This window comes from Diorhabda carinulata, chromosome 2 (genome assembly GCF_026250575.1).
Source record: "Diorhabda carinulata isolate Delta chromosome 2, icDioCari1.1, whole genome shotgun sequence".
NCBI lineage: Eukaryota > Metazoa > Arthropoda > Insecta > Coleoptera > Chrysomelidae > Diorhabda > Diorhabda carinulata.
In genome coordinates, this window is record NC_079461.1 from 25541788 (window position 1) to 25560858 (window position 19071).

The 19071-nt window shown below is 32.5% G+C and overlaps 1 protein-coding gene and 1 long non-coding RNA gene across 2 annotated transcripts in view; one reads left to right on the top strand and one right to left on the bottom strand.

Annotated features, from left to right (window-relative positions):
• Window positions 1-19071, top strand: part of LOC130903432 (hippocampus abundant transcript 1 protein) — a 56360-nt gene that overhangs the window by 13498 nt on the left and 23791 nt on the right. Inside the window, exons 2-3 of the mRNA XM_057815526.1 lie at window positions 12901-13367; window positions 18397-18734. Coding sequence (XP_057671509.1) covers window positions 12901-13367; window positions 18397-18734 — 805 coding nt within the window. The remainder of the gene's footprint in view (window positions 1-12900; window positions 13368-18396; window positions 18735-19071) is intronic.
• LOC130903433 (uncharacterized) lies at window positions 719-1615 on the bottom strand. Its single transcript, XR_009060741.1, has 2 exons — window positions 1345-1615; window positions 719-1287 (listed from the first exon to the last, which is right to left on the bottom strand). It is a non-coding gene; the product is annotated as an uncharacterized LOC130903433 (long non-coding RNA).

Genomic DNA, 19071 nt, shown 5'->3' on the forward strand with positions numbered 1-19071 from the left:
TCCAAACAAATTTTCACTAATTTTTAATCAATGTATTAACTTTAAAGAGGTCGGTATAAGGCAAGCAATAAATTTGCAAAAGAAAAAAATGCTGTTTATAAATGAATGTATTAAAAAAATTACAAAAGGGATTCGAAAAAAGATGTAAGTGTTCAAATTGACACACATCTTGATAAATGCATTTACGGCAACGTTTTGAATTCATCTTCAATTTCAGTTCAGAAGTCGAAAAGGGTGCGTGGTCCTCTTGCAATAACGCGGTCCTTAAGAAGGCCCCACACCGTGCGGGCCACTCAACGAATTCTCGTCCGCCTCTCCATTTTCAAAAATTAAAATTAAAGTACTTCCGCACAAATAACGCGTTGTGCAGCGAAGCTCCATCCTGCATGAAACGACGAATGTTGGATCAGTGTTGTATCCTTGTCCATTTGCCCACGTAAATTTTAGAGCATTTTCAGATAACTTTGACCCGTTACATGACCTTCAAAAAAGTACGAACCCGCTACACCTCCCGCATTGATACCTGCCCACATACACACTCCAGGCACGTTTAATTCTTCTTCAGTGAAGACGTGAGGTAACACTCGCAAAATTTATGAAAAAATATAAAAAAAAAACAAATTTTCATGCAAGTGCACACGAAGTCAGTATTTCGTGTTCTCAGAAAACTCCACGAAATTTCATTTCGCGGACAAAACATCAAAACATCACTTCCAAATTGTACAGTTTGTATTATTACTTATATTTATTTCTGAATAATAGTTATTGCCTACATTCAAACCAGATACTATATCACCAGAAATTGAGGCAGACGTTTGCTTCTAACTGTCAATAGTCTTCTATATATCCTTCCGTTACTGTTGTGGACCATCCGCAGTGATGTTTAAGAATTGACATATCGGCCGCAGTATTGGCAAGCAGCGTGGCAGAACTTCTCCGTAAACAATGACCCATGTATGTTTCAGGATTTGGTAATCTGAAATACTTGGCAATCATATTAGGCATTTTCCCAATGGTATGCACTCCAACAACTTATGCGGTGCACTTTCCGTTTACGTATCTCGAGAATGTACGACGATTATTAACAATACGTTTTGGTCGAATAGCCACATATTTACGATAAATTTTTATGAAATCAATATATCAGTGAAAACACGCTTCTTATCCGTCTTGGTATCAGGAACGGTTACTATTAATACAATATTCTCTTCCTGAATATCTATAATGACCATTTTTTTCTAACTCATCTCGTCGCAAGGCACCAGATATTCCCATTATCAAAATTACCTACAAAAATCAGTACAATAAATAAAAAAATCTTAAATGACATCTCTTAACACTTACCTTTAACAATAAGTATTTGCTCCATAAAGTTGAACTTTTCACAACATTTGAGTTCTGCATCAAATAAGCCAATAAAATGTTTTCTGACATCGTCTTAACATTCTATTTGTCACACCAATCTTTAAACTCGCCGTAACATTTTTCCTACTGCCGTTTAGATTTCTATTAAAACGGAGAGTGCCGAATTTACAACGCTTTTGAGTTCAGGAGGGGTAGAAGGTACTGAAATATGGCTATCAGTATCAGACATTTTGCATTTTGTCAAGAACTGTCAAAATATTTTGTATATATTGAAACATATCATTTCCATAGCACACGGTGACATGTTAAATAAATTGAACTGCTGTTGATTTTAAAGCAATAATATGTTTATATACAATTATCTAATTTAATAATTTTAACGATTGCACGAAAGATAGTGTATATGCCATTAACGCGAAACTTTTTAACGACCTCAAGATTATCTTGCCTCGGCCGCAAGCGGCCTGGGCGATAACTGTTCTTTCGCTACATTAAAAAGGTATTTCGCGGCCTAAGCAAACAAATAACTATACTTTCGCACCTTCATATTAAATTCTGATGCGAGTAAGAAATCAACTCAAAATAAATTGGCAACAAATCGATAGGAACTAATAAATTAAAAAATTCTCCAATGACTGCTTCCCTCCTGATTGAAAAATTGTTTTTTGTATTGCTGAAAATTGTTTTTCGTTCATTTGTAAGAAGTGATTCCGTGGTCTCAATCTGCCTAATCCACACTACAAATCACACTTTTTTGTAGTTAATTCCATTGCCTCAATCTGTCTACTCCTTGGAATTCCACCGAGGAACGAGAAGCTGAAATAAAAAAATATAAAATAATATGCTTACCGTCGAGAACACTCTTGACACTAACACAATCACCGCTGGTCTTCAGCTAACTGGTGGGGTAGTCTCATGGACTTTGTAATTATACAAAATTAAAAAAATATATATGAATCGAAAGGATTTTCAATGCTCGCTCTGAAAATCCAAACCCCGAATTTTCTCGTTGATTCGATAAAAAGATATTAATTAAAACCGTGGTTGCAAATTCAGATAAAAAAATATTTTTTGTTTCCGGCCCAAAGTGTCCGCTGGTAAAACTAAAAATACCTATCAAATGCTCCTAATTCTATCGTTTCAAAAATATTTTCCTTTTTGTTTAAAGTCTTATGGAAACCTTCGTTGCATCTATATCCCTGGTACAGCTTTAACCTAGAAATTCCTAGGTTTTGCCTTTTTCGTGCTTTATTTTTTAGACTACACGCAGAAATTGAGCCAAAAATTTTATTTTCAATTTTAAATAAAGTGATTTTTTTTTTACATAAGGGTTATGTTGACAAAATAATTTTCATTAAAAATATATTCAGTTATCAATAAATTGAATATGTTTAAAGATGTTAAGAAGAGAAAGATGACATTATTTTGCTAGAATTTCATGTTTGTTTATACAGAAATTTATATAATTTATTGTAGCTTTCCTTTTTATTTCTCATAATTATTTCAATTCGTATAATATATAATCATGATATAAAAAAAATTGCAGTTTTTTTTTTCAATTTCAAAATTCATCATCAGTTTGACAGAAATGGAATAGGAGAACTAATAAAATTTGTTTCAATTGGTCACATGATGCTAATCATATGTTGACTGGTCTGTTTACCTCTTTGGAATGTATAGGGTTGAGAGTTTATTTAATATTTCACCAATAATATATTCTGTTTCCACATTCATTATTATGAATAAAAAAACGCGCACAAACTTAATATAAATGTCGATACAATTAATGATATAATCAGAAAATTTTGGGTTACCTTAATTTGAATACTCAGCGGCGCAGTGCACGAGAAGTTAACGAAAGGTAGAGATTGTTCTGTCTACGAACGTCGAGTTTATGAATCGACCTTAAGATTCATTCCATTGTTGCCAGTACATGATACATAGATAGGAATCCTCGTACAAGTTACTTCTATTCATATCATATTTTAGTTATCATCTGCTATCTAGAGATAACAACGTTTTTATTATTTTTCGGAAATTACAATTTTCTACAGTAACTAATAGTTCAGTGTGTGCTGTTCGATCTGGACCGACTAGAAATGATATGTGCATGATAATATTTTATTATTTGTTAAAGCGTTATGTTCTTAATTTCAGAAGATTCAAAACTTTGTATCTTAAGACACCGGTAAGTATGATACAACAACCCAATATTCGTGCAAATGTTTGATAAAGCTGTAAGGCTTGTTGAAATATTTTATTCAATTATAAGTAAAACGTCTATTTACATATTAAATGTGTTAAAATTGTTTGGATGTATATTAGTTCCAAAAGATCTACATCTAATTGAATATCTAAGTAGTAATAAATTATTTTATTATTATTATCACGTTCTGCATTCGATTTGTCAACAAACAATGACTCTTCATATCGGAATACATAAAATCGATTTTATTCATCAATTTAATCTCTTTCAAGAGCAATACAATCATTCCAACGCTTCTCGAACTTCCCGATGCCGTGCTTGTAGAAAGATTTGACGTTTGCCTCAAAATATGCTTCAGTTGCGGCAATTGCTTCTTCATTGGAGCTGAATTTCTTATCGGCGAAGAAATCAGCGAATAGCCAGGAGTCACTGGGGGACAGCTCTGAACAATACGGTGGATGATGAAGCAAATTCGTTCAATTTAACCACCCTTGCCATCGGCGTGTGAATCGATGAATTGTCTTGGTGGAACAGTGGTTTTCTCTTCGACATACGAGGCCGTTTTTTCTTGATTTTTGCTTTCAAACGATTCAACAACTCTATGTGGTATTCGAATTTGATTGTTTCTCTCTTTGGGATATAGTCGATGAATAATATTCCATGCGCATCCCAAAATACTGAAGCCGTAACCTTCCCAGCTGACTGTTGTACCTTTTGGACGCTTCGGACGTGGTTCACCGGCTGCAGTCCACTCAGATGATGATCGTTTTGAGACCGGAGTGATGTGGTGGATCCATGTTTCATCCTTTGTCACATATCGATGCGAAAAATCTGGTGTATTACGTGTAAACATGACCAAACACTGCTATGAATCATCAACACGTTGTTGTTTTTGATGGACTGTGAGTAAACGAAAAATTTTTTCGTGGTCATTTTTGTATGTTCTGATTCTTTACGGCCTCAGCTATTTCACGCAATTTCAATTTACGATTAGATGTAACCAATTTGTGAATTTTTTTATGTTTTCTGGAGCAACCACCTCAATTGAACGACCAGAATGTTTAATATCATCGGTGTCTGTAGGACCACGTTTAAATTCGGCAAACCAATAATAAATATTCTTTTCGATGGTGCCGAGTCTGTTTAACACTTTTGAATCTATTGCTGAGCTTGTACAATATTTTTTTTTCATCAAGAAGCAATGATAAAATAACTCACGAAATTGTTTTGAAAATAACAAAAGTAGTTTCACTTGAATGGCTGTCACTTTTGCTTTACTAATCGAAATGTCATAAAATTTTATACATAGTTATTTGAAAGTTAGCACTTCATAAACGTCATATGGATTTGACAAAGCAGCGGCATCTGTGTGACACTCACACGATTTATTGAGTTATGTTTTACATATTCAAATTATATTTTTGGCATCATCAGTATCTATTATTTAAAATATCACTAGTTAGCAGATCATTATGAGTAGACAGAAAAAACAATAGCGGAAAATTAAATGCTAATTAAGTGCTATATTACGAAATTCTCCGTTGTGGAAGTTTTTGAGAAATTGCCTGTTCTTATTACTTTATAAAAAAGTTAGCAGAGCAATTCAAGTTAAATGTACAAAATCAATAGATAATTGAGGTAGAATGTTCCCATAATTAAATGCTCTGCTGTTTAATGATTAAAATAAAATTTTGTATAAAAAAATTTCTTATTCCTATTATTTTTCGTAGACGTTACGAAAAAAAATGACTTTTCCGAGTTTTCACGGAATTATAAACTCGTGTGGCCTTGTTAGAGCCTGTATAAATGAGTGCTCGACTAATGCTAATTAAATGCTGCGGGAAAAATGACTTTCCGAATTATCTCCGCTGAACACTATCAATGGCAATTATAGACTCATGTATTTTACTAAGATTTCATTTTTAATGCAGTTTAAAAAATATGGTTATTATTATAAATGTATAAAGATATTGTTTCAGTTTCGTTGAAATTTTTTTATACAAGACAATTATGGAAAAAGGTTTAAAAAAAAACACCTTATTCTCTAATTTTTAAAGTGAAGGGACAGAAATGGTACTCAGGAAGGAGTATTTTCTTCGCATTTCATAGTTAAATTTATCAAAATAACGGTTTTTAAGATCTGGACAGATAGACCATTGTTCAAATTATTGCACACAAAAAGAACAGCTGAAGGCTTATTCGATCATTTTCTTGCTTCTTTCTTCGACACACACAACAATTGTGCCAACATTTACATCAAAAATATCAAAATATCAATTTTAGTACATTTTAAATAGCGTGGAAAAACAAATTTTTTTACGACCTACGAACTATGAACTATTGAAAATTTACATTATGAAAATATTATCCTTCTCCAGCACCTCGTTGAAAATTTTAAATAAGAAAGGGGGTCGTGGTGGTGGTGTGGTAAAGCTAAAGTATATTTTAATAGACGTGAATGGTAGACATTCTACGTAAAGTTTTGTTATAGATATATTATCAAAATTTTGAGTCTTAAAAATTACTTTCTCAGTTATGATTTAACCAAATTTAAAAAACAGACAACTAAAATTCCTTTCCAACAAGGTGCCACACAATCCACTTTCTTATTTTAAGATTTCTAGGGGACGCTTATAATTCAGAGGGTGTGCTGGATGGGGATAATATTTTAATACTGTAAATTGTCAATTCAATAATAAAAATTGACCTTTTCCAGTTTTTTTCCACAAAGTACATAATAACTCAATGGAATTGTATTCCATACATATGGACCCGCATTGTATATAAAAGATTAATAAACCACTTTGTCTGAAGATGGATTATATTTATATATCTGCAGCATATCTTGAAAAAATGATATTAGTACAACTCCACGATCATTTTAAATAGCTGAGATGTTAAAGAAAATTTACTCTTTGGAGTGTTACTTTGATTACTTTACTGACAATTCGGGAGATGGTAGCAAGGGGCGAGTATAGCTTTTTTAGGGGTACATTAAAATAATGGAAAAGTAGGAGCACTACTACTACTACTGTTAGTCAGCAAGTGATTCATCGTAGAATTTTTTCTAGGAGTTTCCAAAAATTATTTTTTTTGTACCTTTAAGTATATAAATTTATAAAAAACGTTAATTCTTATGAAAAATAAATATAATATTGTTAAATTTTCAAAAATTGTACTAAATTGGAAAAATGATTTTGATATCTGGCGAAAAATAAGGTTTGTTTAGGTAAAACGTCGACGTCTTTTCGAGCTCTGCACACCTCTGCATTGTGTAATTCCAATGGATCTTCTATCATCTGCCCTTCTCGCTTTATACCCTGCTCAATGTCATTCAAGTGATTTTTATATTGTTACCAGAGACTTATAACAAACATATAACATTCTCTCTTTCAATATTTTTTTGTTATACCGATCATCTATAGACATTAGAGCTAACAATCTAACTTAAGAAACGGACTCAAAATTCATTACTTGAATTTTTCAAAATATTTATAGCGAGTATCTGAGGAGAGACAGGAAACATATTTCAACGATTCTAAGTAAAGAAGCCATGCACGTAAGTAACTACCTACATTCGGTTTCTTGAATTTCTTATTCATGAGAATTATACAGGGTGAAACATTTTTATGGAAAATAACACTATAAAAATTCATAGTATCCACAGTTGTTGAACGGAATCGTTGTAATACAGAAAAATCGGAAGATGAACGTTGATACAATCATAAAAAAAAATGTATCAGCTTTTCCGTTAATAAACATGTATGTAATCATGTATGATTGAAGTGCTGTTTTGGAATATAATGGCATTACTCCCGTAAGATTTCCAAGCCAATTGTACTGCATTTGATGAGCATAATACGTGAATTAAGTATACACGTCTAATGCTTCCAGAATGGTGTTTATTATCATTATACGAGGTAAAATAAAAAACAGGTGATGTCATAAATTACATCTATTTTAACTAGTATGTCATAATCATTTATGAATTGAGAATTGTCTGACGTGTAACATGGATAACAACGTATTAACATCAAGCTTTTAAGTTGAGAGAATTACAAAAAAAAATTCTCAAAATGTGAAAATTTACGTACGGTGATAATGTAATAAGTCTGTCGACTGTTTACAAGTGTGTATAAGCTATTTAAAAGTTTAAATGGGATGTGGAACTTTCAGGACCTTCTTCGAGTTCTTAAAGAAGTGAAAGTATACAAAAACTGGACTGAACCATTAGTTCAAACAGCTGATTCGAGAGCTCAGCAAAGAAAAGGACCTCAAAAATTGGTCAATACCTTTATTCTTTATCAGGACATAATCTGTACACATCCGCCTTACGCTCTTTCCGAAAAAAATTTTTGACACCAATCCTGACATTGAGAAAGCCCCGACATAGTAGATGAAACACACTTCATGAAGAGCTTCCAGTCACACCTTGTAGTTCTATTATTATCTACTAGTTCATTATAAAGTATTTTCATTCGAGGTCTACTTCATTGCTTGCAGCGTTAAATTTTTTTCTTATAGATCTCCAGGGCTATTAGCGTTTAGAACAATATAATATTCAGATATCTAAGAACTGGTCGGATGTAAACATCGGGAAGCCTTGTAACAATAAAGCAGTTTTCCCTCTCCAAATAATTGTCTACATAAAATGAACAATTTTTTTAATTCAAAATTTCTAATAATTTATTAGCATTAGCATTAATCATCATCATTCGCCTCATTTAATTCCACTGCTAGACATAAGCGTAATTGAATCCATATGTGTCGTTTCTCTCCGGCATTCAACAAGCTTCTAGTATTCTTTCAACATTCTCGAAAAATCTCTTTAGTAGACGCCCTCTACTGTGATGATTGTCCTGACGAGGTCTCCACTTCAATATCTTTTTTGCCCAAATCTAGCTACGTGGCAGGCCAGGTCCATTTTAACTTTGTAATTTGCTCAGTATTATCAGGAATACCTAGCATTTTCCGTTGTTCGTTATTAGGAACTTTGTCTTTAAGAGAAAGGCCCAGTATCGAAATTCCCATTTTGCTCTATGCAATGCGTATTTTATATCCAGATGTTCGTGAGCGTGAGGGTTTCTGCTCGGTACCCCAGCACTTATAAAACATATATGAATTTAATCTAAAACAAGAATTATCAGAAATCAAATTTTACTTTTACCCAAAAGATTTATAATTTTTTTGTATATAAGTTTCTATTGTGGAGGCTCCGGGGCTGCAGCTTCGCCTATAGTGTTCTAGACATTTGTTCCAGTCCAGAATAGTATGCGAGAAGTTTCAGAAATACTGTATAACGAACTTCTTGCCTTGCCATTATGTATCCCTCTGATTGTGACCTCCAAGTATATGTTGATGAAACGTACTTTTTTTTTTATTACAAAATTCGCATCAACCGTATACTGGTTATTAGCGATTTAGTAAAGATTAAGTATTTAATCTATGAATAATTGTTAAATTAATTTTATGATAGAGATCTGTTTAAGGTAATTTCTAAGGTAAGTAATGTTGTACTTTGGTCCTAAAATTTCACTTATTGTTCCGAGTGGTAGATTTGATGATGATCTTTCTGAGTTAAGAGATGGACATTCTGCAATTATGTGTTTTATAGTTAATTTGCAATTGCAGTTGGTACATTTTGGTTCGGGTTTCGCATCAAATAAGTAGCTGTGCGTCAGTCGCGTATGGCCTAGACGCAGACGTGTTAGAAGAACTTCATCTCTGCGATTTTTCGGTAGTATTGACCATGGTTTTATTGAGTCTTTCACTTCACGAAGTTTGTGTGTGGATGTTGACCATTTGATCTCCCATTCATTAAACACTTTACGCTTTAAGATTGTTTTAATATCGGTAGTAGTTAAAAAGTTCACGCACTCCGCACTATCACTAATTACAGCTTCCTTAGCCGTCAGGTCTGCCTCTTCGTTTCCTTTTATTCCAATGTGTGAGGGGATCCAACAGAATACTATTTTTTTGTTGTTGTCTTGTATGTATTTCAGTTTTTGCTTGATTTTGATTACTAATGGATTTGTGGTGTGAATTTTTTAAAGACTTTGGATTGAGCTAAGAGAGTCTGTGAGTATGACATGATTAGGCTCGTTTGATGAAGCGGCGAAGTGGGTAGCTCGATATATTGCGTATAATTCAGCAATGAAAGTGGATAGGGTTTGAGGAGCTTTTATCATATATTTGGAGGTTGGTGTAATGATTGCGATCCCCGTACCGTCTTGAGATGTTGATGCGTCTGTGTAAATATGTACAAAGTTTTTGTACTCATTGAGTATGTTATTTAAGTGTCCTTCGATTAGCTTATGGTTGGTGTGGTGTTTGTCGAAAGAGGTGAGATGGGTAATGAATTTCGTGCTTCCTATTGTCCATGGTGGAGTTTGAGAAGATTCGATAGGAAGGCATTCAGGAATAAAGAAATTTAATTCGCTTAGATATGATCGAATTGATGAAACGTACTGATAATCGAACTCTTTGGTTTAAGCTATATGTTATTGCTTTAGAATATTCATAAATCGAATGCCTTATTAAAATCAACAAAGGCTGATGATTATGGTTATTGATAATCTTTTGTTCTGTAGATATGGTGAATGGTTTTGGAGCATCTCTTGATTGGATAGATATTGTGAATATAGTTATTGATAATCATATATATACTGGAAAATATGTGCCCGAAAATAAATTTTCAAAAAAACACGTTTTTGTTAGTTCCAAAACTTTTCGTACAACCCTCGTACTGTATTCTGTTGTATTCACGAGGTATTTGCCAAATCCGTATATTTCGTAACAATATTATCGGCATTATTTGATATCATGTGACATCCTGATATATTACCTTGTTAAAATATTTATTATCGTCAGAATAGTGTCATTACCTTTTTAAGATTAGAATAATTACTCACATTACTAGAATATACAACAAAACGATGAGTAATTTATTTGATATATCGATCTTTTTGTTATATGGGATGGCCTAAATTAAAACATAGGCGAATAATTTGTATTCGGATTAGTTAACTTAGGATATAAGCGAGTACGATTGTTATTATAATTTGATATTAAACAGACCAAAAGACACGCTTTCATAGCATATGAAACTAAAAAATAAATAAATTAAAGCACATCAAACAAGTTGAAAATAATTTTTAAAACAAGCTTAAAACAATAATGATTGAAAAATACTAGATTATTGTGAAAAAAAACGTGAGGCGCTTTGGTCCATATTTCTCGTACATCGAGCGCCCAACGATTTTATTTATTTTATTATTTTAAAAAAATTTACTTTTTAGTTTGAGGTGCTTTAAGAGCGTGTTTTATTTAAACTATATTTATTATGTATAAAAATAACAACGTCTGATAAATAATCGACAATTACTTTACCATCAAGTTTTAGCTACAACCGTCTATAATAAACTAAGAAAAAAATTAGGCAACTACATTATGGGTATATGAAAACATTCGAAATCAAGCGCTAGTGGCGGAGGGATCAGAATTACTAGAATCTGTTGTTTCTCATCACGTCACATTGTAATAGTTTTACATATTCGGTTTCAATCTTGCGTAAGCCTTGCAGTACTAAGTCTTAGGCTTGCAGTGGTAGCTCTTGGTCTTGCGGACCTAAAGATGGTTTTGGTCTTGCTTTTTCTACAGAGCCAGGACCACTCTCGTTCATCACTATACAGTAGTTATTTACTAAATAATAAATAAAACTATTGGTAGAATTAAATAAAGAACTTAACATCTCTCAACTTTTTTATATAATTCAATCAAACAGATGAAAAATCGAATCCTCGTAATTTCTAATCAAATATTTCGTGGAAAGAACATAAAAATACTGTACAAAGTTTTTTCTGAAAACTTTTGAAACGAATCATTTATAATACTTCTGACAGTGACCATAGACATCAGTCAAGATCTACTAATACTAATTCTTACAATAATATTTATTTATATAATTTCGTCATGTATAAAATCAAATGCTCCCAAACTTTTCGGAACCTTTAAACATAATATAAAGATGGTCTTTGTGAATAAATTTTTCTCTGATAGATGCTCGTTTTCCGAACGCGTTTTCTATGAAGGTCATTCTATGGATTATAATCCTGACAAAGTTTTCAACAACTGAAAGTAACTATAAAAACTCCCGTTTTTAGGAAGAACATATATTGCTCAAAATAATCAATGTATTAAAAAAAAATTGAATAGTCTTATAGACATCTTGTCGATTTTGAAAAAAAATTTCTATCAAGAAATTAACGTCATCTTAACCTATAAAATTCAAATTCATTAATAACGACCTATAACCTATAAAATATTAAATGTTATTCATAACATATAACCAATACAAATTCACAGTCATTATAAAATTTGAAGTATTAAAAAATAAATAGAATAGTTTTATACGCACACGCACGACAGAAACAAATGCACAATACCTTCACAATCACTACTTCGTAGTACAATTAAAATCCTTCTCCAACCGTATCGCTTCGATTACTCGACTCAACTGACTCACGTCGCGCCGTACTGGAATGTTTGCCGTATTCGCTCCACATTTTCTAGACTTGTGCTGGCTCCACTTTTATGCAATACTGATCCGGTGCTCATGAAGCTTGTGTGCCATGCACGGATGGTGTTCCGTTGAACATATGTATCTGATTTCGATTCTATGAACCATGACACGCATTGAGGTTTCTGTTGTGGTGTCCACATTATAACTGTTCAGTCTATTGAAAAAAAAGACTTTATTAGTTGCAGTAATACATGCAAAAGGCAGAATATAAATATCTTGTTTCTGTTCGAAGTTATGAATTTTTTGTAGTTGTAAAGATAAGTTTGGAACATCTTGTATTATTATACAGGATGACTAGACGAAAATGACAAGTTATATTAGTGCAGTAGTTCAAAATATAATATAAAAATATACTTATATGTATTTTAATAATAACTGCAATAGTTCGAATCGTAAATATTTTTAACGTTTAAAAAACAATTTTCACTTGAAGAACACCTAAAATCGAGATTATTTATCAAAAAACCATATAAAAAAGGTCTGCAAAGTAAAAAAAAAATATATTAAGCGCTCCACCCTAAGTATATTGAGGTAAATTTTTTTTTCTGGTTTGTATAATGCCTGTCATTGTATACATTCGAATTTTCTAGATCTTTCTTCAATTCAACAAATAACTTTTAGTGCAGACATTTTTCTCTTTCTTATACTCACTATTAATAATCCAAATGATGTAAGAGATTTGTTATAGTATGTTTAACTTACTTATTTTTAAACCAGATCTAATAATATATATTTTTTTTTGTTTCAGACTTCGGGAATTGGTCAACCTAGCTTGTACCATGCTTTGGTGGTTATTTTTCTGGAGTTTTTCGCCTGGGGTCTCTTGACCATGCCCCTCATATCAGTATTAAATGACACATTTCCAGACCACACATTCCTCATGAACGGCCTGATAATGGGCATTAAAGGCATACTTTCATTTTTAAGCGCTCCTTTAGTGGGAGCATTATCAGATGTATGTGGTCGCAAGTTATTTTTGCTCATCACTGTGTTTTTTACGTGTATACCTATACCTTTAATGACTATTAATACTTTTTGGTTTTTTGCCATGGTCAGTATTTCCGGTGTATTTGCAGTGACTTTTAGTGTTGTGTTTGCTTACGTGGCGGATGTAACCGATGAAAGAGAACGCTCATTAGCTTATGGCTTAGTTAGTGGTACCTTTGCTGCCAGTATGGTCATTTCGCCGGCTTTAGGCGCCTATTTAATGGAAAGGTAAGAATCTAATGTTGATCAGTTGATTTAAATACGTGCAAATCGCATTAGTTAATATGAATATGCTTATTTTATTTATTAATAATGTTAAGTATGTTTCAAATTAATAATTGTTAACTGTATCTTTGTGCAAAAATATTTAGATTATCTTTAATGATTTATCCACGATTGTGAAAACTCTTGTCAATAAATCTGGGGTGATTGCTGCCTTTTCCTGGCCGATATTTTCCTTTAGCCGACTGATGTCCCTCAGATTATTCATGTAGATTTTATGTTTGAGGGGCCCCCACAATAAAAAATCAAGAGGCGTTAAGTCAGAGCTACGTGAGAGTCAATCACCTCTTTTAGAAATTAGTCTTGCAGGAAACATCTGTCTCACAGTCGCCATAGAGTCATTTGATGTGTGATGCTCCGTCTTGTTGGAATCGAGTTCTCGTATTCGCTATTCTTGATCTCGTAAGTTCTGCAGTCAAATATCCCTCTAACATCGCAACATAGTGGTCAGTGTTAACTGCGATGTTTCGTTCTCGTGAATCTTCAAAGAAGAAAGTGCCAATAATTTCTTGAATCGGCCTCATTTGAAAGATGGATGTAGTCAAAAGTGGAAAACCGACTAAGCATTTATTCAGCAAATACCAACCTCGCTTCAAAGTCGATAACTTTTATTTCTTGTGTTAATTGGTGCTTATATGGACTCCTTGACCCTATCAATATTGTCTGTGGTCCTAGACGTTCTTGGACGACTTTTTGCTGGTGGTTAAACGTTGAAACGGTCTCTTCAAAACGCTTAACCTATATTTTAATTAAATTTATACTCGGAGTTTCATTAATGTGTCTTAATTCATATTTTGAACGATACAGACGCCTTGTCAAGACGTATAAACGACTTTTCTCGTGAAACGTGCGAACATAAAAAGCGCGACGCTTTCCGTCGAAGTGCCTTATGGCTACAAAAACTCCATAATTGCAAAAAGATGATGCAATATGAACGTTCTATTGCGCCAGATTCATAATTGCCGAAATTTTATTTAGAAATGTATTGAAAACATGATCGAGCATCTGACAGCAATATTAAAATAATATTGAAAAATATATCCGATCTGAAAGTCACAAGGATGGACGTAGTGAAAGTTGCATTGAGAATCAAATAAATTAAAAATTCAATTAGAAACTGTTAATTTTTTAAATTAGATAAATTAAGCAAGGCCACTCTACACATATAATATCTTACAACATACCCTTTTTTTGATAATAATAAACGTCATCTTTAATCAAATGAACGTTGTTTGCCACTACGAATAACTACTGGATATTGACCAACAATATCCGAATTAGACGAAGATTGACCTGATACAGACTCAGGTCTAAATTAGGAAAAGACTTAACAGGAAAAACTAACTATTCGACTTTAATGTATGATGTCTATTACAGCGAAACTTTATACCTTCAGGTGTTCAGACGACAAAAGATCTTGGAAAAGGGTCTACTTAAACAACTGAAGTAGGCTCCCATGACGAACTAGGAGTCTTTTTATAAAGTTATCACTAACAGCTGTTAGGAAGTGATTTGACATGCTGATATTGATCTTTGATTTTACTTTTGGAAATTCAAGTATTTGACAGTCAATGACTTGAGGTTTCAAGACTGACTCAAAAATTGGTAACTCGATTCTTAATTGTCGTGACGTGAGCAATTAAAAAGAATAATATCGACTAGCGTGGAGTGTTTCTATAATGCAACAAAATTATATAAAGATCAGAAATAATTTGCCTAAAATATTGCAACTTTTCTCCCAGCATCTTCTTCAAAACCATTTGTCCTCATAAATATTTTAAAATGCTGTAACCATTTGGCTTACTTCTTTCCTAAATTTTCATCTAGAGATAAAGGTGATATGTGATAGCCATTGAACTTTTTGAGGAGTCTTTTGTCCGGTGAAGTCTCTGACTTCAATTTAATCATTACTTGAAATTTTTGGTTTTTTCTAAACTCGTGATATCGTGTATTTTCATAAAATTTTTTTGTAGGTTTTTAACAACCAGACACTGTGTTATGTTATGATGAACCGTTGTAGAATGACATAATTAGAAACTGTTGATTTTTTAGCTCTTTGATATTCGAATGAAATACAGTAACAAAAGTTGAGCAAGGCCTCTAATTGTAAGGACCCATTTCCCAGTCCCCTCTACACAACACTGATATATATATATATATATATATATATATATATATATATATATATATATATATATATATATATATATATAAATAGCCAGCGTAAATATTGATACTTGATGGTACTTATGAAGAAATATTATGGAAAAAACCAGAATCATAATTCTATAAACTAATGTCTCCAAAACTGACAACGGTGTCAAATCACAAGCTCAAAGGCTTTTTTCACTTTCAATATGTGGTGTATGTATGGCTTTCCTCAGATGTTTAAATCTATGTACCACTCTCTCTCACTAACATATCACCATAATATGTACTAATTTTTTTCCTCTAGTAAATTAAAATCATTTTGACCGAAAACCCAATAGTACAAACCATACATGGCACATATCACACACTGTATCACACCACACAATAAAAAAAATTTCCATGTCAAAAAAGCCTTTAACGAAACCTCAGAAACCATAGTCCAACTTGCAGATGATCTCAAGCTTAACATCATCCAAGATTCTTATAGCGAACTATGGAGTAACGGTATGGCAGCTCTCCATCTATTTATCCCATCACTTGTAATTTCCTTCTCAATATTTATGTATGAGAATACCTTTACGATAGTTTGAAGACGGGAATACATACACATGGTTATTTGAAGTCTTTGGAGAGCATTCGTCATAATTATCTTGCTAGTATGACCAACAAACAACTAGTTACTAACTGCTGATTTCCAATGTTAATGAAACACTCAATTGCTCCAGAGAGATAAAAAAAGTTCTAAAGTTCCTCAAAGCCATCAAATTCTACAACATAATATTGTGATAAATCCTTATGGCAAGTTTCAAAACTATACACTGAAGTTTTATAAATCATATGATTACCAAGAAATTGAATAATTTGAAAATATAAATTTATTTGTTAATATTCCAAAATATTTTTGAGTTGGGATGCAATGTGATAAGAAAAACTACATTATGGTGAATAGATGAGTTCAAAGAATACTGTTACAAAAAAAGTTCAATGATTATGTTTTGATCATTGAAATTGCCATAAATTCAAAATTTCATGAATATATCTAACATTTCTGACTGACAATAACTTCGACATAAATGTGGAAATGCAAAGTAACTGAAATTATTGCCATTGCTTAACGTTTCACCCTGTCTAATTCAAACAGAGTGTCTAGGTCCCTTGATAATCGGAATAAAGATTGGAATTTTACAGAGCCAGGAAAAACTGGGGTTTCGACGGGAATTTTTTAATAAATCGGGAATTTTCAGTAACTTTGGTTAGGTTAGGTTAGGCTCAAAAACTTTCCAACTGATCCCTAAAATTTTATCATCTAATCGAGACAATATGTTGAACCTCCCTCGTAATCGTAACTGCACACGGGCTCAAGTTTCTGTGGTTGCCTAACTTGAGAGCATGTTAAAATTTGTTCCTCCAGACCTTCCAGACGAGATATGTTCTTATTCATTACTTTTTGCTATGACTTCCCTCCGAAATTCTGTTCAATACGATGGCTAGAAAACACACCTGTTTCTCAACAAACTCGGACACTGTATCCGCACTTGAAAAAAGTCATATCTTCTTTGCAGAACTCGAATCAGAAGCCATCATGTTTTAAAACCGTGGAAAAGTGTTTGATAATAAACTACTGTTGGCTGAACTAGCATTCTTTCAGTCGTTATCCGAATAACTAGAGTCATTTCTTAAAAATTTTCAAAGTGATTGGCCCCTAATTCCATTTTTTTTTATGAAGGCCTGATTTCGGTGCTTCTTCTCTTCTTCTATTTAAAAAAAACGACATACAAAACTGAAAAAAGAAAACAAGAAAACAGAGAAAAAAACAAACAAAGAAAAAAATCTTTGAAGACTCTCAAAAAAAAGCTTGTAGCAGTGGAATAAGTATTAGTTAAATTAAAAAATAACTTGTATTTTTCAAAATGAATATTCATATCATAAAAGTGTAGTAAATTCACGAAATTTCAACCGGAAAAATGTGAAAACCAACCTGGAAAAACCTGGAGAAAAACGGGAATTCGATTTTTATTACACTGCTTTTATTAAAGTTAACACATTTATCTAAATAAAGGGCGTTTGAAAAATTATCATCTGATTTTATAGACATTTAATTTCGAAAGTAATGACCATACAGACACGGGGTTATTTTTATATTAAAGGGTGGCTCGTAAAGTTTCTTTACATACCATCAGATACTCAAATTCTTTCCACAAGTTAGCTAGTATATCTTGAGTAATAAATTTGATAACTGCTCAAATAATAGGGTTCTTCACTTGAACCAATGTTATTAGAAGGGAAGGGCTATAAACATTGTTTTTTACGAAATCCCACACACAAATGTCCGGTGACCTTGGAGGCCTTAATAAACTCTACAATTTAGAAACTCTCACATGAAAATTTTAGTGTGGGGTGTCACCGTTCTCATGATATAGGATATTATTTGAATCTGTTGATATTAACAGAAGCATTGCACTTCTTTCTAGCGAAAACCAAGTGAAACTTGGAAAATTTTCCTATCGAAATATTGTTTGGTCTCATCAAGTTCATAGATGAATAGCTACAATTTGTTCTAAATTGGATTATTCTATTTGAAGCTATTTCGGAGGTGTGATTTTAAACTAAAACAGAAAAAAATTATTAAAATACAATAAATTTAACATGTATCCTTTTAATCTCAATCTAAAAGTAAAATTTATAAATGTTTTGATTTTCATGATATTAAACAGAGAAAATTTTTGTATGGTGGTATGACGATGTAAATAAACAACTCAAAACTATTATGTCCAGGTATAGTTCACAATATTTTATTCAAAAACTAAGTTGAAATATTTTTCAGGTGGTCTGTTTCACTGGTTGTTGCACTTGCTACAGCAGTAGCCATTTTAGATGTATTCTTCATTCTCGTAGCAGTTCCAGAAAGTTTGCCAGAAAAGGTTCGAGTTTCACCTATCAGTTGGGAGCAAGCAGATCCATTTTCAGCTTTAAGGAATGTAGGACAAGATCCTACAATTCTGTTACTGTGTATCGCCGTGTTTCTGTCCTATTTACCGGAAGCGGGACAATATAGTTGTATTTTCATGTACCTCAAATTGGTGATGGGCTGGAGCGACCCAATGGTAGCTGTGTTCGTAGGATTAGTGGGACTTATGGCTGTTTTAGCTCAAATTAGTTTAGGTAAGGTTATTGTTAATGCAATTTTTTGCAAATCTCAAGTCCTGGTGCTATAGATGAAATATAATTTACTTTAAAAATGGTCGAGTTTATTCTTATAAAAGAATTTTTACCTTTGTTGAATGTTGAATAATTTTATTTGCTCTATACAAAAACATTGCCGCTTATTACGAATGGTAATTTTCATTTGATCTTAATTTTCTCTATCATATTACTTTGGAACATTAAACAAAAAAAAAATAAATTTGAAGAATTCAATCTAATCTGAATTTTAATAGACTTTTATCATTTTCTGGTTTTGGATTAAAATTTGTATAAACAGCTGTAAAATTAATATTAC